General features: G+C 39.2%; 1 protein-coding gene across 11 annotated transcripts in view; it reads right to left on the bottom strand.

Annotated features, from left to right (window-relative positions):
* Nucleotides 1–23,526, bottom strand: part of GRK4 (G protein-coupled receptor kinase 4) — a 98,203-nt gene that overhangs the window by 33,799 nt on the left and 40,878 nt on the right. For 10 of the 11 annotated variants that reach the window (XM_077875853.1, XM_077875918.1, XM_077875882.1 and 7 more), the window contains 5 exons: nt 13,891–13,991; nt 9,352–9,444; nt 8,339–8,402; nt 5,535–5,675; nt 412–602 (listed from right to left, as the gene is read on the bottom strand). In XM_077875853.1, the coding sequence (XP_077731979.1) occupies nt 412–602; nt 5,535–5,675; nt 8,339–8,402; nt 9,352–9,444; nt 13,891–13,991 (590 nt within the window). The remainder of the gene's footprint in view (nt 1–411; nt 603–5,534; nt 5,676–8,338; nt 8,403–9,351; nt 9,445–13,890; nt 13,992–23,526) is intronic. The other variant, XM_077875891.1, reaches the window with a different exon arrangement.

Consider the following 23,526-nt stretch of genomic DNA (forward strand, 5'->3'; position numbering starts at 1 on the left):
AATTCAATTCTATTAAATTAAATGTAATTTTCTTTACTGAATTCTAAGATGCAAAATATTAAAATAAGTATTATTAATTTGAGACATTTAATTGTTGCACTATTTTGTTGGAACAGAGTCCACAGTCCTAAATAGAACTATTTTGCAAATGGGCTCTTTTCATGCTTCCGCCTATATTTAACAAATAAAACCAGCCTACTAGAGATCAAAGAAAACTAAAAAGAAAACCAAAGTCCACCACTGACTGACCACATTCCCAACAGTGTGAGTGCCCAGACCCTATAAATTGCCACCAAGGGGCTCCACAGCAGTCCACTACCCAGGCTCCTGAGTGGCCAGAGGGAGCCCAGTGGGAGCCTAAGGCTCAAGATGAGCAGGCTGCCAGGCCCCAGGAGTTCATGCTATTCTTACCTGTACACAATTCTTTCCTTCTGCAAGTCCTCCAAGCCACAGCATAGCTCAGCAGCATAGAAAATAGCTCTCTGCTCATCAAAGCCAGGGTTTCCCAGGTTGTGGATGTGAAACTTCAAGTCCCCTCCATTCATAATGGTTAGCACCAAGCACAAGGAATCTTTGGTTTCATAAGTGTAGGACAAACTAACCTAAAGACAACAGCATCATAAAACAAACCTGCTCATTCATTGGTGATTTACTCTATATGTTAATGTTATTCAAATAATCCATGTTATATTTATAATTAGAACACTCAAATACTACATGCTTCAGGGAAATGCATACCATGCATCTGGTGCTTCTTGGACGTTTACCTATCAAAGATCTTACAGCAGTTCTGTACTGAGAGGAGAGAACTTTCTATGGCTAAGTGGGTAGGTAGCAAAACTTCACAAAGACACGTGGGATCATAATTCATCAAAGCTACGCTCTAATCCTTGAGCAGTGATATTCCATATTTCTAGAACACCCATATTTAGCATACAAGTTAAAGACACCCTTCCACAGTGTAAGAGAGGTCTTGCTGCTGCGCATTCTTCCAACATTTTGTGTTGCCAGTGAATGCTGCTGAAGCATAGTTGTCTCTTATTGCAGTTTTAATGTGTGGCTTTAATGTGCATTTCTTTGTATATACAAATACAGAAGACACTTCTTATACTTTTTCATATATTTATCCATTTGGAATCACTTGTGTGAAGTACCTGTCCAAGTTTTTTGCCTGCTTTTCTCTTGGTTTGTAGGTCAATTTATACATACACACACACTCTGCTGGGATTTTGATTGGGATCACATTTAACTCATTTAATCTATATACCAATTTAGGAGAACCAACATCGTCATACATTGAGTCTTCTAACCCTTAAACATAGTATCCCTCCATTTATTTGGTCTTCTTTAATTTCTTGTAATAGTATTTTGACTCTTAGTATAGAAATCTTGTACATTTTCATTAAATTTTTGCTTTGGTTATGATGTTTCTTGATGCTACTATAAATGGTTTCAATTAAAATTTTTTATTTTCTAACTATTTGTAGCTGGTATTGTATCTAATAACTTGGCTAGATGCACAATAAACTACATAGAAAGTGTTAGACTTTCCACACATATAATCATGTTGTGGGCCAGCCAGAGTGGGCAGTGGGAAGGAGGAGAGGATAAGTGTGATACAGGTACCGATCAGGACCCACTGATCAACTGTAAGCAGAGAGGGAAAAAAACAATCAAGGAGGAAGGAAAATTCGAAGAGTAAACCAAAACCTTCCTTGAGATAAATAAAATGAAAATATAACTTTCCAAAATCTATGGGATGCAGCAAAAGCAGCTCTAAGAGAGAAGTTCAGAGACACAGTTTCTACCCCAAGAAACAAGAAAAATCCCCCCAAAATAATCTCCCTTTATAGCTAAAGGAACTAGAAAAAGAATAAAGCCCAAAGTTAGTAGAAGGAAGGAAATAATAAGGATCAGAGTAGAAATAAATGAAATAGAAATTTAAAAAACAATAGAAAAGATCAATGAAACTAAAACCTGGTTCTTGAAAAAAATAAATAAAATCATTAAATTTCTAGCCAGACTCATCAATAATAAACAAATATATAAATTTTTTAAAAATCAGAAATTAAAGAGAAGTTCCAAGTGACACCACAGAAATACAAAGAATCATAAGAGATCAGTATGAACAATTACACACCAACATATTGGACAACCTAGAAGAAATAAGTTACTAGAAATCAAACCTTCGAGACTGAATCACACAAAAATGGAAAATATGAACAGACCAATTACAAGTAATGAAATTGAAGCAGTAATTTTAAAACTCCTGAGAAACAAAAGCCTAGGGGTACCTGGGTATCTCACTTGGTTAAGCTCTTTGGCTCAGGTCATGATCCCAGGATCTGGAGATCAAGCCCCAAGTCAGGCTCCCTGCTCAGCGTGGAGCCTGCTTCTCCTTCTCCTTCTGCCCTCCCTCAACTTGTGTTCTCTCTCTCTCTCTCTCTCTGTCAAATTAATTAATTAAATCTTTAACAAGAAACAAAGAAACAAAAACCCAGGACCACATGGCTTCACAAGTGAATTCTACCAAACATTTTTTTTAAAGATTTTATTTATTCATTCATGAGAGACACAGAAAGAAGGAGGCAGAGACTTAGGCAGAGGGAGAAACAGGCTCCATGCAAATAGCCCAATGTGGGACTCAATCCCGGAACTCCAGAATCACGCCCTGAGCCGAAGGCAGTTGCTCAACTGCTGAGCCATCCAGGCGTCCCTCTACCAAACATTTAAAGAAGGATTAGTATCCATCCTTCTCAAACTTTTCCAAAAAATTGGAAGAGGAAAGAAAGCTTCCAAATTCATTTCACAAAGCCAGAATCCCCCAGATACTGAAACCAGATAAAAACACTACAAAAAAGAAAATTATAAGAAAACATCCCTAATGAACATATATATAAAAATCCTCAACACAACATTACTGAATCCAATTTAACAATATATTAAAAGGATCATACACCACGATCAAGTGGAATTTATTCCAGGGATGCAAGGATGGTTCAATATCCACAAATACATCAACATGATGCATCACATTAACAAAATGAACAATATGATCATCTCAATAGATGCAGAAAAAACATACGACAAAATTCAATATCTATCTATGATTAAAAACTCTCAATAACGTGGGAACAGAAGGAACATATCTTAACATAATAAAGGTCATATTGAGAAACTCATAGCTAACATCCTCAATGGTTAAAAGCTGAAAGATTTTCAATACTTAACATAGTATTTAAGGTCCTAGCCACAGCAATTAGGTAAGAAAAAGAAATAAAAGGCATCTAAATTGGAAAGAAATAAGTAAAACTGTTTGAAGATGACATGATATTATATGTAGAAAACCCTAAAGATTCCACCAAAGATCTGTGAGAACTAATTAATAATTTCAGCAAAGTTACAAGGTACAAAATTAACATACAAACAGGTTGCACTTCTATACACTAATAATATGATATCAGAAATAGAAATTAAGAAAACAATCCCAGGGGCACCAGGGTGACTCAGTTGGTTAAGCATGTGACTCTCACTTTTGGCTTAAGTCATGATCTTATGAGTCACGGGATCAAGGCAAATCAAAACCACCAGGAGATATCACTTCACACCTGTCAGAATGGCTAGCATCAAAAAGATAAGAAATAGCAAGTGTTGGTGAGGATGTGTAGGAAGAGGAACCCTTGTGCACTATAGGTGGGAATGCAAACTGATAGGCCACTGTGGAAGACAGTATGGAGGGTCCTCAAAAAATTAAAAATAGAAATATCATATGGTCCAGCAATTGTACCTTTAGGTATTTATCTGAAGAAAATGAAAACACCAATCCAAAGAGATATCTGCCCTCCTATGTTCACTGCCACCTTATTTACAACATCCAAGATATAGATATATGAATGAATATAGAAGATGTGGTCCATATATACAATGGAATATTACACAGCCATAAAAAGGATGAAATCTCACCACTTGCAGCAACATGGACAAACTTATACCAAGTGAAATAAGTCAGTCAGGGAAAGACAGACAAATACCACATGGTTTTACACATATGTGGAATCTTAAAAACAAAACTAACATACAAAACAGAAACAAGACTCAGATGTGGAGAACAAACTATTGATTATCAGGGTAGGGAAGGGTTGGGGAGTCAGAAAAGAAGTGGAAGGGATTAAGAGGTACAAACTTTGGGGCGCCTGGCTGGCTCATTTGGAAGAGCATGTGACTCAATCTCAGGGTCATGAGCTCAAGCCCCATGTTAGGAGTAGAGATTACTTAAATAAATAAGTAAACTTAAAAAAAAGAGGTACAAACTTTTAGTTATAAAACAAATAAGTCAAGGAGATGTAATGTACAACATAGGGAATATAGTCAATAATATTGTAGTAACAGCATTGTAATAGATGATCTAGACTTTTCATGGGGGTTATTTCATAATGCATAAAAATATGGAATCCCTATGATGTACACTTGAAACTAATAGGATATTGTTATGTCAATATATTTCAATTAGAAAAAAAAAGGATGAAGGAAAATATTTCTTGGTTCCTTGGGAGAGGCCAAGAATATAGGAACCAAAATATTTCACTTAAGTAGTATAAACCATAGGTACCATTTATGATCCTTTCATAAAGCTAGATTGTGGATTTCTGCATTTCGGGGTAGTTATACAAACAAATTTAAAACAATTCCAAGATGAGCCAATTTTATTAAGGGTTTCCTGTAGTGTATGAGGAGAGAGATATCATACACTGAGATAAATGTAGGAGATGGCTGTGAATGCCACTGTTTGCAAAGTTCATCCCCTAGCACAAAGCAGAGAACCTCAATACTGAGACAGAAATAACTTGGAGGAAGTAAATCTAACACTGCAAAGTCTTTCCTATGTTATCTTTCCCTCTCCTCCTTCACACAGACCCTCCTGTTGCTACAGATGCTCCAGGAGATACTAATGCAGTGGAGAGAAGCTAGGTTTGGCAATGAACACTGCAGCACCTCATGGTGCACCTCATAGCACATGGCCTGGCAGGACCCTGGGGTTTACCCCAGCCCCACTTGTCCAACCCTTGCCTGACACAGTGAAGGTGGGATTTGTAGCTTCATACAATTGAGGTATGCCAACCAAGGGCCAGCAGTACATTTTCCAGGTGTCAGACCAAGGCCTCAGAGATGGGAGGACTTGGGGCAGTGCTTTCAAGCACAGGAAGCAGTAGCTCCACGCCCCAAGATAAGCACTGGCTGTCAAGGAAGGGTACTGGCCTGGTAAAAGCATGCTGCTGGGTGTGAGGAGGAGCCCATTAGACCAGGCACTGGTGGGCAGGATCCCCAGTGCTTTAGGTGTGTGTTTAATAAGAGGTGGATAAGGAAGAAGAGGCTGCCAGCAGGACGAGGCTGTCCCGTGCCGGCCCCTGTCCCCACTGCCAGCATAGGCAGCACTGCCCACACCTCCAGCCAGCAGGTGGGCCCAGCAGCAGGTGTGTCAAGGAAAGAGATCCTCACCATGCCATCCACAATGAGGACTAAACCAAGATACTCACTACAAATCTGCTATGCACTTTTTCTAGCATTCTCTTTTCATTAAGAGCCATGGCTTCACCTTTCCTCTTCTTTATTCTTTTTTTCTCTAGCTTTTTACAGGCATACATCCTTCCTGTAGCTCGCACTTGACAGGCACAAACCTAGTTTTAAAAAAGGGAAAGAAAGGTTTCTACACACCTGCCACCTCTTAGGCCACCACCACCACCAGCCACAACCAAACCCCATTTCTTCCACAGTCATGCCTTCTGGTAAACAGCAGTGACGGGCTGTGCTGAGCCCAGACCATGTTGCTCGTGGCACCCTAGAATGCCAACACCACTCTTCCTCTGCACCTAAGGCAGTGGACACACTCAGGCAGACAGCAGGCCACACTCTGCAAGCCTGACCCCTGTGGATACATAATATTTTATAATCTCCTGTTTTCATCTTAGAGTGTGACTGTTTTCTCAGTATTAAATTTTCTCCCAATATATGACTACTCCAAAGTTTATTTAATCATTTTCCTACCATTAAGTCTCTGTACATAAATCTTGGCATATCTCTTCTTCATTAACTTAATTATTTAAAGTGGAATTGCCAAGTCAAAGAAAGAGAAGGGAAAACAGGTAAGGGTGCCAGACACTGCACTCTCAGCTGGATGGGAATACTCATTGGCTGCTCACCACAACCCCAGGAAGCAGGGACCATCTCCCTCTTGTGATGAGAATGAAGTAGTGAGCCCAAGGTCACACAGCTGGAATCAAGCCCGGCTCTTATAGATGTGCTTCCTCCACAGCGCTGCGCTGCCTCAGGATCCTACACATCTATTCTGGGGGACTTAAAGCATAACTGAAAGCGCTGTAGTTGACAAAATAAGACCAAAATGTTTGTCCTGGAAGAGGTGTTAGCATTTGCAAAAGTAAATCCACTGTTGGAATTTGGACTTCCAAGGCACTGAGGCTGTGTGCATGAGGGCTATGGGGCTCCCTCTGACAGGGGTGCACAAGACAAATGGACTATTTACTCTCCTCGCAGATGCGATATAATAAATAGCACATCCAGAACAGGTCTGTGAAAAACCAGAATGGTTTACCCATCTGCACAATCTTTTCTTTGGAAACACAAATAAATGTGTTAAAAAAAATCTATATATATAAATATACTAAACCTTTCACAACAGTTAAAATGGGCTAACATGTTACTACTGAGTCCATTTCTAAAACTCACACATGGCTACAACTAGAACTACATTCTTTTGTAAACACAAGACCCATTTGCTGGAAACAACCTCTGTTCTTTTTTTTTTTTTTTTAAGATTTTATTTATTCATTCATGAGAGACACAGAGAGAAAGAGAGGCAGAGACACAGGCAGAGGGAGAAGCAGGCTCCATGCAGGGAGCCCGATGCGGGATTCGATCTGGGGTCTTCAGGCAAAAGCCAGGTGCTAAACCACTGAGCTACCCAGGGATCCCAACGACCTCTGTTCTTAGAATCTGAGTTGTTTTTTTTTGTTTTTTGTTTTTTTTTCAGAATCTGAGTTTTAATACTTGGGCCCCATGAGAGGAAGACTGGTATGAATTAAAGAGAGGAAATAACTTTTCTGCAACCAGAGGATGGATTTCTTATAGAAATCTCTATCCTAGAAGAGTTACAACAAGCACTTGGTTGGATCATTGAAAATACTCTAAAAAGTCTCCAGAACTGTGTCAGGCGTAACATTGCTGCTTCTCCTGAGGTACTGGCAACAGTGGCCAAGCTCTCACCACCCCTGAGCACAGCGGTAGGAGAGGCCTCACTTGTAGGCCAGCCTTGTAGGCTAGCTTCCTAATTTACATTAAGGGAACTCTGGTGGCTTTGGTTCAGGCTTCCAGTGGGAATCTGGGAGTATGCATGATTTGAATCACATGTGGAGAGTTTAACTTGCTACCAACGACACATGCAGCTTTGGTTCCTCTGGGCAGTTACAAATGCTGGAATTGAATATGACCACTCCAGATAACTGATGCGGCAATTAACACCTCTTCAGATGACCTGATAGAACTGCATGTGATTCTTTTAACACTGCTCAACAATAGTCTCTATCCAGGAGAGCCATCATATCTAAAGGTCATCTCTCAGGAATTTGTGGGTAGTCTCCCTAGGATTTCCCCACATTTACACATTTTCTAGTATCCTTTGATGTTGGTATGGGGGCACATACATGTCCAGAGTTGAGATAAATAGGCATATTTAATCATATACTCTATACTACATGAGCATTTCGGCTAGTCCTAAATCATGGAAATAGAGTGACAGAAATTCCACGTATGGAAACAGAATCATTTTTTCAATCAGGACAAACAGAGCTTGAACGTCAAGCACCGAACTTGGGAAAACAACTTCTTTAAGAACCATGAAGTCAAAGAAAAACAAAATCACATAGATGGCAATTTTTTTCTTTCCAGATCTCCAAATCTTAAAAGCATGCAGCAAAGTACCTTTTGTTTGAAATCCAAACTTTTTTTTTTAAAGATTTTATTTATTTATTCATGAGAGACACACAGAGAGAGGCAGAGACACAGGCAGAGGGAGAAGCAAGCTCCATGCAGGGAGCCCGATGTGGGACTCGATCCCGGGTCTCAAGGATCACACCCTGGACTGAAGGCAGTGCTAAACCACTGAGCCACCCGGGCTGCCCATGAAATCCAAACTTAATGCTCACGGTTGCCTAAACTATTCCCAAAACACATAGTAAGGAGAGAAAGTCATTTGTAAGGTCTCCCAAGTACCTTGCTGTCCTACTTTTCTAGAAATATTGCTGATAGCTAGTCACATTTGACTTACCTCTCCAAATCCGCCTTTTCCTAGAACTCTGTAATTTCTAAATGTGTTCTTTGTTACTGGTTGCCTAATTAATTAAAAAGAAAAAAAGCTTCAGGTCTCACATCACACTGTTATTTTAAAACAGAAAAATCTACCTAGCTCCTGGCCTGGCCTTATGTGTGACCCTGCACTGTTCCAAGGGGGTGCCTGGGGCAAGGGTATCTGCACTCAGGGACTGTGGCTCCCCCAGCTGGGACAGCCCTCCATTGCACCAAGAGACAAAATCACATGTTTACCGAAAACACTCGAGATAGATACAGAACAATCCAATGAGCCTTACTAACTAAAGAAAGGTTAGCAAGGAGTCCAAACCATGAAATATGTATGTATGGAGCCTATTGGAAAGCTGTGGAGGAAAATTACGTATCTACAGTACACTAACCTTTGGAAAAAGAATCTCAGAGATGTTTATACTCAAAGTCTTGAAAGAAATGTGCATGAAGTAGAACTGAAAATTCAATCAATCAATAATAATTGTAACAACAACAGCCCTAAGTGGCACCTAACACTTACGGAGCACTTACTTTGTACACCAAGCTCCACACATTTCTCAGGTGGCCCCAGGAGCCCAGTAGGGTAAATTCTAGAATTGCCTCTATCTTCTAGAATGGGGACATGATGCTCACCAAGGCTGAGTCCCTTCACTTAGTCCTCATAGCTAGCATAAGGCCAAGCAGGGCTCAGACCACAAGATTGAACCAGGGTACATTAGATTGTATTTCCATGAATCTAGGATCTGTTTTACTTTCTGACTACTGTGCCCACAGGGCTGACTGCCATTTTAAAAGGAGAGAATAGAGTCAACTAAATCAGAAAAATTATATAACACATATTAATAATTTGTGTACAAAAATACCATATACAGCCCAAGATTTCCAATAGTATTTTGACAGATGGAAAAGTATACAACAATACAAAGTACACATTATGAGAAGTTACTACTTCTTTTAGTTGAATTTCAAATTAGAACATACCTTTCCAACCATTTCCACTGTAGAAATCGGGAAAAATATGGGCTTTCTAGGTATTCTTCAAATGGTTCTCCACTTAAATAGTAATGGACAAAACTAAAAAAAGATTTTACATAATTACATACATTTGTTGCATTACAATATGAAAACAACTGTGTTTCAATGCATTCATCAACACTGGATACAGGAAATCAATCATTATACACAAATAGACACTAAATTTTGCAATTATAGAATTTCACACTAGTTTCTAATGTTATCAGTAAAAATATGAAGGCAAGAATTCAAAAGAAATGAAACTGTTTACCCTTCTAAGGTCAAAAGTTCTTTTTAAGTAAATGTATTCAAGGGGTGTATGTATGTATGTGTGTGTGGTGTGTGTATGCATGCACCCAAGCATGTGTATTTCAGTAGGGATTGCAAACATTTTGTATGTAAGATCAGAGATCAGAATGAATATCTAAATGATAATGGTCACATTGTAGAAAATGTTAATATGTGACACACTTTTTTTTTTTTCTTTTACTATTTAAGATTTTTATTTATTTATTTGAAAGAGAGATAGCAAGAAAGAGCACAAGCAGGGGAAGGGGCAGAGGTAGAGGGAGAAGTATGGCTTCCCACTACACTGGAAGCCTGATGCAGGGCTCATTCATTCTCAGGACCCCAAGACCATGACCTGAGCTGAAGGCAGACGCTTCACCAACTGAGCCACCCGGGCACCAATTGACACAATCTTTTTTTAACACTGAAACTAAAACACCCAATGAATTATGTTATGCTATATATTTCCAGAAGAAATTTTATGCAATTAGCCATGCTTCTAAAGTTTTATTTGGAATTTTATGAATTTTATAAAATTATATAAATTTATAAAATTTTATAAATTTTATTACAGAAGTAATAAAATTCTAATTTGTACAGTAGATAAGGGATGGAATATAGTCTGTTATTCAGAATATAGCACAGTGATTCTCAAAATGTGTTCTCAGGATCCATATGGATTCTGAGACCATTTCAGGGGGTGTTTAATAATGAAACTATATTTGTAACAATGCTAAGACATGTGCCTTTTAAAAACCTCATTTTCACGGAGAGGGTTGCAGTTGTTTCACTGAGGCACCCAGCCCCCTCCCAACTGCACACATTTTTTGAAAGTTATGACATTTAAAACTGAGCATCAGTTCAACATTGGTTTTAATATATTCGTCCTGGGGCTCCCCACTAACCATCACCTTATGCTGCCTCTCTTACGACTTCTTACAGAAAACAGCAGGTAGCCTAAAGGAAACATTTATGTCCGTTATGCAACATCTGTGTTCTGGAATCCAAAATGAGAAAGAAGGTTTTTGGGAAATCAAGATTGTAGCAATACAGAAATGAGACAGAATAGTGGGGAACCCTGAACCTCTGGCTTCTGTCCCCTCCCTCCCCTAACACAGTTCCAGCTAAGGACCCTGTGCTGCAAGGAGGAGACAGAGCCAGGCAGTAGGAGCCAGAATGATGTGGAGAGGGAGGGGGAGATTGGCTGTAGCCATCTGCTCTTAGCACACTCTTCTCTTCAGTCCCCCTTCTGCCCACATGCCTGGGCCTGGCCTCCACGCCCACAGCCTCAGTCACATGTGCACAGGAGGCTATGACCCCCACCCAGATCCTGCCTCTTGTGAGTCTCAAGAGAACACTCCAGATTCAGCTATTGACCTCTCAGCTCTGTTCCATGTCTGGAAAGCAACTCAAACTCAAACGTGTCCCCAGAGAGACTACATTGTGCCCCCCCGTCCCCCCACCCTTGCCCATCAGCCTCATGGATTTCTCCAAAATCCATTCATCTGTCTCCATTATCACTGCCACTAGCCAGTCCAGGCTGCCATCACCTGAACAACTGCCACAATGAAATGTGTCTCTCTAATTGCTGTTAGAGCAAAGGACAAATTCTCCCTGGTCCCTGGGCCTCTGTTCCTCTGAAATGAGGGTTGATCTCCAAAAGGTCACGTGAGGACTCCTGTGTGAACCCTCACAAAGTGATAGAGAGGGCACCTGGGAACAAGGACCAGGCCCTGGTGTCACCCCATCCCCCTGGCCCTCCTAGGCTGCAGTAGCAGCAGGGACCCTCCACCAGCACCTCCCCCACCAGCCTCTCCCCTTATGGGCCTGTGTGCTCTCTCTGCCCCTCTGCAGCCTGAACAGACTCCTCTAGTGGCCCCCGCTAGGAGAGGTGCCCTGAAAGCTCCCACCCTGGTAACTCACTCAGCACCTGTGGTAGGCTGAATAATGAATGACCCAAATGCATCCAGGTCCTAATCCCTGGAACCAGTGAATTCTCCTACATGGCAACAGGGACTCTGCATATGGGAAAATGATCCTGGATTATCTGGGTGGGCTGCACACATGATAATGAGAGGGAGACAGAGAGAGATGTGGACACAGGTAAGGCAGGAGCAGAGAGAGACCTGAGGATCCTGGACGGCTGGTTTTAAACATGAGGTCAGGGACCATGAGCCAAGTAACACATCCCTAGAAGCCAGAGCAAAAAAAGAAAACAGATTCTCCCCTAGATCTTCAATGGAACAAGGCCCTACTGGCACCTGGTTTCTGCCCAGCGATACTCCTTTCAGACTTTTGACTTCCAGAACCATAAGGAAATAGATGTGTGTTGTTTTAGGCCATCATGTGCAAGGAAATCTGTTACGGCAGCAACGGGAGACTAATACAGATTACTCTGTCATTTCCACTTGGTCATAAACTCCCTAGAAATAAAGAACCAACTCATTCTTGCTTATCATTTTATTCCTGGAAACAAGATCAATGACAGGCATATAATAGGCGCTTAATAATTATTTTCCCAAAAAATGACTAAGAAGCAAGGTTCTGCAATTCATATTTTCTGAAGGCATATAAGAATGAAAACTTGGGATCCCTGGGTGGCACAGCGGTTTGGCGCCTGCCTTTGGCCCGGGGCGCGATCCTGGAGACCCGGGATCGAGACCCACGTCGGGCTCCCAGTGCATGGAGCCTGCTTCTCCCTCTGCCTGTGTCTCTGCCTCTCTGTCTCTCTCTGTGTGACTATCATGAATAAATAAATAAAATCTTTAAAAAAAAAAAAAAAAAGAATGAAAACTTAAGGGCAGCCCCGGTGGCAAAGTGGTTTGGTGCCGCCTGCAGCCTGGGGTGTGATCCTGGAGACCCAGGATCAAGTCCCACATCGGGCTCCCTGCATGGAGCTTGCTTCTCCCTCTGCCTGTGTCTCTGCCTCTCTCTCTCTCTGTGTCTATGAATAAATAAATAAAATCTAAAAAAACCAACAACAAAAAAACTACTTAAAAAAATTCTTAAAAAAAAAAAGAATGAAAACTTAAGTCAGCACTGGTTTGTTTTTTGTTCCCTAGCATAACCTCAACCCAAAGAAGCAAACGATTATGACATGAAATGCGTCTCCGAAACAGATGTGTTGAGGTCCTAACCCTGGTGCCTGTATGTCAGCCTTACTTGCAGGAAGGGTCTTTGCAGATATCATTGGTTAAGTTGAGGCCACACCAGAGCAGGGTGGGCTCTGGTCCCATGTGACTGGTGCTTTTATGAGGAGAAGACACAGGACCATAGACAGCAGAGACAGAAGTGCTGCTGCACAGGCCTAGAGACACTAGGTATTGCTGCCCAAGAACTAGCAGAAACGAGGAAGGACCCTCTCCTCCAGAGACCTGGACTTCAGACTCCCAGCTTCCAGAACTCTGACAATAAACTTCTGTTGTTGTTGTTTATTAAGATTTTATTTGAGAGTGAGAGGGAGAATTAGTGGTGGCAAGGGGAAGGGCAGATGGAGAGGGATAAGTGGAGCAGTGAGCCGAATCCAGGATTCGATCCCAGAACCCCGTGATCATGACCTGAGGTGAAGACAAATGCTCAACGGCTAAGCCACCCAGGCACCTAGAGAATAAATTTCTGTTGTTTGAAGCCACCTGAGTTTGTGCAACTTTGTTATGGTAGTCCCAGGAAACAAACACAGCACCTGACGGAGAATCGGCACTCAACCAGCATCTGTTAAAGGGATCTTAGGATAAGCAATACCAGAATGCTGCATGACTGGACAGAGGACTCCATGTTCTGGGCCAGATCAGTCCAGAAACCATTCTGTCTCCCTGTGTACATAAGGAGCCGGATTAATCAGTGCCCTGATTTAGAATTTTCCTGTCTATACTGCAAACATCTAGAGAGAAGATATTTTCAGCAAGTGCCTAGCTAGGGCTTTAAAAAACAATACTTTATGGGAACCTTTTCATCCCAGATACATGCATTTTAGAAGGCTGAGTGAAGGGGCCAGGGGTCCACATGCTAATACATTGGCTCTCCACAGATGTGACCTGCTTCAGTGTGTCCCTTATGTCTGTAGAATTATCATCACTCTTTGTTTGCTTTGTTCTAGTCAAAGTGACCACTTTAATTTGGAAAGTACCACAGTAAGGACTGGTCTCGTGTAGAGAAAGCTCCTGTAAGCCCCATCTACTAATAGCCGTGCACCCTTGCAGGGTGGTGCTGGCCACTTACCTGGTGCATTCCTCAAAGACGTCCTTGTCAGGGTTCTCCTTCAGTTTCAACCAACATTCTCTCAAAACACGTGAGGGTATTTCTGGTAAAGGGACTGCTGACTGCATACAGCACAAACCAAATGCATAACAATTAGTGATTTCATAATTTACCAATTGTAAACAGAACCTAATGCTTACTGTAAAAAAAAAAAGTATAACGTCAAGTGTATGAAATAACAAGTCAAAGTGTCACCTTCACGTGCCACCCCAGTGTCATTTTCCAGAGTTCACTGTGTTGTCTACCTCTTTATATCTTTTCCTGTGTAAATCAAACCAGAGCGAAAAGCAAGGGTGCCAAGAGCTATCTGTACTCCCATGTACACAGCAGCATTATTCACAATATCCAAAAGGTGGGACCAATCCAAAGGTCTATTGACAGATGAATGGATAAACATGGTGGTCCACCTTTGCAGGGGAATGTTATTCAGCCTCAAAAAGGAGGGGAAAGTAGGAGCTGTGTTTAACGAGGACAGAGTTTCAGATTTGCAGGATAAAGAAAGTTCAGGACATGGATGGTGGTGAAGGCTGCCCATCAAAGTAGATATGTGTAAAGCTACAGAACTGTGCACTTAAAAACGGTTAAGATGATCAATTTTATGTCTTTTTTGCCACAATTAAAAATGTAAACACATACAAATGCACACAAACTCTCAGAAATACACATTTTTTATACAAATGAGATAATATATGTGTAGTTTTGCAAATATGTGCTGATACTTAGAGAGCTACCTTATTTTCTGAAAGACTGCATGGTTTTCCAGAGTATGTGTTTATGTCTTTCTTACGTGTTCTAGCTGCCCATTTTCTCCACTGCAGACCCCATTCCCATGAACATCTTTGTACAATTGTGTTTTTATAAGACAGATTCCTGGAAATAGAATTATGAGTTCAAGGGATACATGTCTCTTAAGCATTGATATTTATTGCAAAGCTGACCTCCAAAAACACTCTACCACTTACATTCTCACTAATATGTCCCCATGGGCCATCCTACCATTCTCTTATCCCTCAACTAGAGAATTCTGGAAAAACATAACAAAACGATTGCCCAGATTTATTGAAAAAGATACTCAGATTATGTTCAATTATACATTTATCATTAGGGATGACAAATGCATTCTAGGCTGAATTCTGGCAGTGGTATAGCTGAGTTACCACAGGAAAATTGTTTTATACAAATCAAAGAAATGCTTTCATCAAAGAAGTTGAACTAGTGACAGAAATGTACAATGTAGAAAACTCACACTTAAAAAAATGAGTAATATTGTTATAATTAATCCTAATAGGTGTCATTTAAATGACCTAACAGAAGTGAGGCATTTTCCCTTCTATACTATGTCAGTTAGCCTTACAATCCTCTGGACAGATGAGGCTGAGGGAGCTCTAGGATGTTCTGGTGCACTCACAGCAATAAGTGGAAGAGCCAAGATGGAATCATGCTCTCAGGACCTCCAAGACCAGTTTCTTGCTACACAGCAAAGCCATAGTAAAGATAAGATGGATCTGTTCATTTCACCATTTCAGAAAAGAAATTTGTTTGTTCATTTACCCAACACACATTGTTATAGACATAGAAAACAAGACAAAATTTCACAGGACACAAAGCCATTATATTCCAAAACTGCCTCAAAAATACATATTTTTAAGAAATAGCTCTTGGGTGCCTGGGTGGCTTAGTCAGTGAAGTGTCTGCCTTCAGCTCAGGTCATGATCTCAGTCCTGGGATTGAGCCCTGAGTCGGGCTCCCTGCTTATCAGGGAGTCTGATTCTCCCTCTACCCCTCCCTCCTGCTCATGCCCTCTCTTTCAAACATACAAATAAATAAATAAAATCTTTAAAAAATAAGAAATAGCTCTAGTGTTTTCTATAATCTCATTTCTCCTCTAAAAATCCTAATTTTCTGAAGCTAGATAGGTTAATTTAGCAAAACTGTGTAATGATTAACTCCAAATAGAGATCCCTTTTAAGTATCTTAGAAAAATTTTATGTTAATAGAAATTTATCCCAAAGAAAGGAAAAGCAATGCTTCCAATCTTCCATGAGCAGAGAAGTAACTAATTTGAAGTTACTTTTTTTATATATGGTGTGAGGTAGGGGTTCAACTTCATTCTTCTACATATGAGTTGTCCCAACACCATTTATTGAAGACCATTCCTTTGTCCATTGAATTGTCCTGCACCATTATTATAAGTCAACTGACTGTAAATGTATGAGTTTATCTCTGGATCTATTCTATTCCAATGACCTGTATGTCAGTCCTTATGCCAGTACCATACCGTTTTGATTACTGTAGCTTTGTAGTAAGTTTTGAAATGAAGAAGTCTAAGTCCTCCAACTTTGTCCTTCTTCAAGATTGTTATGACTATTTGGGGTACTTTACATATGCATGTTAATTCTGAAATCAGCTTTTTAATTTCTACAAAAAAAAGGATATAGGGTTTTGACAGGGATTATATTGAATCTGTAGATCAATTTAGGGAGTATTGCCATCTTAATAATATTAAGTCTTCTTAATACATGAACATGAGATTTCTTTCTATTTATTTAAGTTCTTTAATTTCTTTCAATGATGTTTTGAAGTTTTCAGTGTATAAGCCTTGAACTTCTTTTTTGCATTACTCCTATTTTATTCTTTTTGATGCTATCATAAATGGAGTTGCTTTCTTAATTCATCTTTGGATTTTAATTGTTAGTATACAGAAATACAATTGAGGGATGCCTGGGTGGCTCAACAGTTGGGTGTCTGCCTTCCAGCTCAGGGCATAATGCTGGAGTCCTGGGGATTGAGTCCCACATAGGGCTCCCTGCATGAAGCCTGCTTCTCCCTCTACCTGTGTCTCTGCCTCTCTCTCTCTGTGTGTCTCTCATGAATAAATAAATAAAATCTTTAAAAAAAAGAAATACAATAGAATTTTGTATAATGATCTAGTATCCTGCAACCTTGCTGAACTCATTATTAGTTCTGGTAGTTTTGTTGTGTTTTTTCCTAATGTGTGTGTGAATACTTTAGGATTGTTTTTTTAAGATTTTATTGTACTTAGCACAGAATCCACTTGAGGTTCTGTCTTCCTCTCTCTCTGCCCCTCACCCTGCTCTCTCTCTCTCTAGTAAATAAATAATTTTTAAAAAATAGAGGTGTTTGGGTGGCTCAATCAGTTAAGCTTCTGCCTTCAGCTCAAGTCATGATCCAGAGGTCCTGGGATTGAGCTCCAAGTCAAGTTTCCTGCTCAGTGGGGAGTGTGCTTCTCCCTCTGCCCCTCCCACTCCCCCACCTGTGTGCACTCTCCCTCTCTTTCAAATAAATAAATAAATAAATAAATAAATAAATAAATAAATAAATAAAATCTTTATTAAAAATAAAATAATATAATAAGTAAAATAAAATAAAAAAGAAAGAGAGATAAAGAGCTTCCTAGGCAAACAAAAACCAAAGGAGTTTGTGACCACTAAACCAGCCTTGCAAGAAATATTAAAGGGGACTCTTTGAGTGGAAAGGAAAGACCAAAAATGACAGTATGAAGGTGGGAAATACAAAAGCAGTAAAAATGAATATTTCTGTAAAAAATCAGTCATGGACCTCACAAAATAAAAGAATGTAAAATATGACACCATATACCTAAAATGTGGGAAGGAAAGGAGTAAAGAATGGATTCAAACTTATACTATCAACTTAATACAGACTGCTATATGCAGAAGATGTTATGTACAGACTTAATGGTAAGCACAAATCCAAAACCACTAATAAATACGCAAAGAATAAAAAGAAATAAATTCAAATATATTACTAAGGAAAACCAGAAAACTATGAAAGAGAGAAAGACAAGAAAGGTTCAGAGAAAATCTTCAAAAATACTATAAAACAAGTAATAAAATGGCAATAAATACATAGCTATCAATAATTACTTTGAATGTAAATGAACTAAATGCTTCAATCAAAAGACATGGGGTGACAGGGTGGATAAAAAAAAGACCCATCTCTACACTACCTACAAGGGACTCATTTTAGAACTAAAGACACCAGCAGATTGAAAGTGAGGGGATAAAGAAATATGCAAATGGATGTCAAAAGAAAGCCAGAGTAGCAATACTTATACCAGACAAACTAGAGTTTAAAACAAAGACTATAAAAATCAATCAATCAAAGACTCTAATGAGCAACAAAGAAGGACATTATGTAATAAATAATAAAGGTGCAATCCTACAAGAAGATACAACAATTATAAATATTTATGCATCTAACTTGGAAGCACCCAAATACATAAAACAGTTAATAACAAACATATAGAATTTAATCAATAATAATACAATAATAGTAGAAACATCCCACTTACATCAAAGGACAGATCATCCAAACAGGAAATCAATAAGGAAACAATGGCTTATGAATGACACACTGGGCCAAGTGGATTTAACAGATATATTCAGAACATTCCATCCTCAAACAGCAGAATATACTTTTTAAGTGTACATGGAACATTCTCCAGAAAAGATCACATATTAGGCCACAAAATAAGTCTTAACAAAAAAGATCAAAGTCATACTATGTATCTTTTCTGACCACAACACTATGAAACTAGAAGTCAGCTACACGGAAAAGATCTGGAAAGACCACAAATACAAGGAGGTTAAATACCTTGCTATTAAACAATGGGGCAGGGATCCCTGGGTGGTGCAGCGGTTTGGTGCCTGCCTTTGGCCCAGGGTGCGATCCTGGAGACCCGAGATCAAATCCTACATCAGGCTCCAGGTGCATGGAGCCTGCTTCTCCCTCTGCCTATGTCTCTGCCCCCCCCTCTCTCTGTATTACTATCATAAATAAATCTTTAAAAAAATTTTAAAAAACAATGGGGCAACCAGGAAATAAAAGATGAAATTAAAAAGTACATGGAAATAAATGAAAATGAAAACACAATGGTTCAGGGGCACCTGGGTGGCTCAGTTGGTTAAGTGTCTGCCTTCAGCTCAGATCATGATCCCAAGGTCCTGGGATCGAGCCCCAAGTCGGGCTCCCCTGCTCAGTGAGGAGCCTGCTTCTCCCTCTCCTTCTGCTGCTCCTCTTCCTTGTTCTCTTTCTCTCTCAAATAAATAAATATAACCTTTAAAAAAAAGAAAAGAAAATATAATGGTTCAAAACCTTTGGGACATAGCAAAAGTACCCATAAGAGGGAAGTTTAGGAACACCTGGGTGGGCTCTGTGGTTGAGCTTCTGCCTTTGGCTCAGGGCATGATCCTGGGGTCCCAGGATCAAGTGTCACATTGGGCTCCCTGCATGGAGCCTGCTTCTTCCTCTGCCTATCTCTCTGCCTCTCTCTCTGTGTCTCTCATGAACAAATAAATAAAATCTTTACACAAAAAAAAGCAAGAAAAATCTCAAATAACCTAAACTTACATCTAAAGGAGCTAGAAAAAGAACAACAAACAAAACCTAAAACCAACAGAAGGAAGCAAATAATAAGTATTAGAGCAGAAATAAATGGTATAGGAACTAAAAAACCAATAGAACAGATCAATGTAACTATGAGCTGGTTCTCTGAAAAAAAAATCAATAAAATTTATAAACCTCTAACCAGACTTATCATGGAAAAATAAAGAATTCAAATAAGTAAAATCACAAATGAGAGAAGAGAAATACCAACAAACACTACAGAAATACAAATACTACAATTATTATGAAAAACTATATGCCAACAAATTGGACAATGTAGAAGAAATGGATAAATTCCTAGAAACATATAAGCTACCCAAACTTAAACAGGAAGAAATAGAAAATCTGAACAGACCAATTACCAGCAAAGAAACTGAATCCATAATTTAAAAAAAACTCCTGGACAAAAGTCCAAGACCAGATGGTTTCACAGGAAAATTTTACCAAATATTTAAAGAAGAGTTAATACCTATTCCTTTCAAGCTATTCCAAAAAATAGAAAAGGAAGGAAAACTTCCAAATTCATGCTATGAGGTCAGCATTACCCTGATAACAAAACCAGATAAAGACATCACAGATAAGAGTATAGGCCAATATCTCTGAGGAACACAGGGGAGGTATTTGCAATATTTGCAGATCAATCAACATGATACATCAAATCCACAAGAGAAAGGATAAAAAACACAGGATCATATCAACAGATGCAGAAAAAGCATTTGACAAAGTACAACATCCATTCATGATAAAAACCCTCAACAAAGTAAGTTTAGAGAAACACACCTGAACATAATGTTCATATATGAAAAACTCACAGCTAACATCATCCGCACTGGGGAAAAACAGAGCTTTTCCTCTATAGTCAGGAACAAAACAGGGACGTCCACTCTCACCACTTTTATTCAACATAGTACTGGAAATCCTAGCCACAGTAATAAGACAAGAAAAAGGAATAAAGGGCAGTCAGATTGGTAAAGAAGTAAAACTTTCAATATTTGCAGATGACCTCATGCTATATGTAGAAAATCCTAAGGACTCCAAAAAAACAAAACAAACAAACAAAACTTACTAGAACTGATAAATGATTTCAGTAAGGTTGCAGTATACAAATCAATGTATAGAAATACTTTGCACTTCTATACGTCAATAATGAAGCAACAGAATGAAAAATTAAGAAAACAGTCTTATTTATAATTATACCGAAAATAATAAAATGCCTAGGAATAAGCTCAACCAAGTCAGTGAAAGAACTGTACTCTGAAAATTTTAAAACACTTATGAAAGAAATTAAAGACAATACCAATAGATGGAAAAATATTACATGCTTGTCAATTGGAAGAATAAATTTTGTTAAAATGTCTATATTACCACAGTCTACAGATTTAATGCAGTCTCTATCAAAATACCAATAGAATTTTGCATAGAACTGGAAAACAATCCTAAAATTTATATGGAACCACAAAGACCTCAAATAGCCAAAGCAATCTTGAAAAAGGAAAACAAAGCTGGAGGTATCACAATTCCAGATTTCAAGATATACCATAAAGCTGTATTAATTAAAACAGTATGTTACTGGCCCAAGAATAGACACATAGATCCATAGAACAGAATAGAAAACCCAGAAGTAAACCCACAGTAATATGGTCATTTAATCTTTAACAAATGAGGCAAGAAAGAATATTCAATGAGAAAAAGTCTCTTCAACAAATAGTGCTGGGAAAACTCGATCACTTTCTTATACCATACACAAAAATAAATTCAAAATGGATTAAGGATCTAAATGTGAGACCTGAAAACATAAAACTCCTAAAAGAGAGCACAAGGAGTAACTTCTCTGACATTGACCATAGCAACTTTTTTCTAGATATGACTCCTGAGGCAAGGAAACAAAAGCAAAAATTAAGTATTGGGACTTGATTAAAATAAAAAGTTTCTGCACAGCAAAGGAAAGAATCAACAAAACAAAAAGATAACCTACTGAATGGGAGAGGATATTTACAAATGACACATCCAATAAAGGATTAGTATCCAAAATATATAAAGAACTTCTAAAACTCAACACCCAATTAGAAATAGGCAGAAGGAGGGATGCCTGGGTGGCTCAGCGGTTGAGCGTCTGCCTTTGGCTCAGGGAGTGATCCCAGAGTCCCAGAATAGAGTCCTACAGTTCCTGCAGGGAACCTGCTTCTTCCTCTGCCTATGTCTTTGCCTCTCTCTCTCTGTATCTCTCATGAATAAATAAATAAAATCTTTTAAAAAATAGGCAGAAGACACAAACAGACATTTCTCTGAAGAAGACATCCAGATGGCAAACAGACACATGAAAAGGAACTCAACATCCCTCACCACAAGGGAAATGCAAATCAAAACCACAAAGACATACCACCTCACACTTGTCAGAATGGCTAAAATAAAAACATAAGAAACACATGTGTTGGTGAGGATATGGAGAAAAAGGAACCCTCATGGACTGTTGGTGGGAATGCAAACTGATAGACTACTGTGGAAGACAGTATGGAGATTCCTCAAAAAGTTAAAAGTAGAGCTACCATATGATTCAGCAATCACACTACTGGGTATTTACCCAAATACAAAAACTCTAATTCAAAGGGAAACATGCACTCCTGTGTTTATTGCAGCATTATTTACAATAGCCAAACAATGGAAGCAGCCTGAAGGTCCATCAACTGATGAATGGATAAAAATGTGATATAGACAGATTGACAGAGAGACAGATCTATATCTATATCTATATATCTCTCCCTCTCTCTCTCTCTCCATATATATATATATATATTATATATATATTATTCAGCCATAAGAAAGAATGAAATCTTGTCATTTGCAATGATATGGATGGAGCTAGAGAATTTTATGCTAAGTGAAATAAATCAGAGAGAGAAGGACAAATACCATATGATTTCACTCATACATGGACTTTAAGAAACAAATAAGTTAAAAAAAAAAAGAGAAAGAGGGGGATCCCTGGGTGGCGCAGCGGTTTGGCGCCTGCCTTTGGCCCAGGGCGCGATCCTGGAGACCCGGGATCGAATCCCACATCGGGCTCCCGGTGCATGGAGCCTGCTTCTCCCTCTGCCTGTGTCTCTGCCTCTCTCTCTCTCTCACTGTGTGCCTATCATAAATAAATAAATAAATAAAGTTTAAAAAAAAAAAAAGAAAACTATTAAAAAAAAAAAGAGAAAGAGAGTCAAACTAAGAAACAGACTCAACTATGGAGAACAGATGGTCACCAGAGGGGTGGCAGGTTGGGGGGTGGGGGAAATAGGTGATGGGGACTAAGAAGGGTACTTGTGGTGAGCACCAGGTGATTAAAATTAAAACTTAAAAAAAAAAACCTCATTGGGAAAATTAAAACAATGTTTCATGTTTTGATTAATCATTGTGGATACAGTTATACAATAATGTCAATGTCAAAACTAACTTTAAGGTAAGAAATGTTTATTTCTGTTGTCAAACATTTTTTTAAGTCCAAAAATAAAAAAAGAATTAGGTAAATGAAACTTCTCATCTATTCCTCCCAATCAGTGACTGGGGGTACCTACAAATATGTGGATGATGTAGCAGCTGTGTTGGAAAAGAATTACCTAGGAGCCATGGTACTGATGCTGGAGACTTTGGCAAGTGAAGGCTTTGGAGTCAAAACCTATCTGGTCTGAACCACATCTCTGCCACCACTGACCACATCTCTGCCACCACTGGTTGTGTGTGTATCTTTGTGCTCACTTGTTAATCCACTGGCCTTCTCTACTCCCCCCAGTTCCCGCCAGTCTCTCTTGAAGGCCCTACCATCTTGAGTTAGCTAGGCTCAGAATCTGAACATTCTCACCACACTATTCTCCAACCCGTCTCTCCGTGTTTTGGACTCATTCTCACCACACTATTCTCCAACCCGTCTCTCCGTGTTTGATTCCTTAACAAGCTGTATAACCTTTGGTAAACCACTTAACTACTCTGATTTTCAGTCTTACCACATAATAATAGACATAATAATGTATCCACCTCATAGCACTGTTATCTTAACTTGTTGCATGTGCATGGCTTAGAGCAGTGTTCACTAAGTGTTAGCTATCCCTGTTATTGTTCTCCACCAATCCTATAACACAGGGGCCTGCCCAGGGTTTAGGACTTCTCTTATAGCCTACAGAAAGGAAA

This window comes from Canis aureus, chromosome 2 (genome assembly GCF_053574225.1).
Source record: "Canis aureus isolate CA01 chromosome 2, VMU_Caureus_v.1.0, whole genome shotgun sequence".
NCBI lineage: Eukaryota > Metazoa > Chordata > Mammalia > Carnivora > Canidae > Canis > Canis aureus.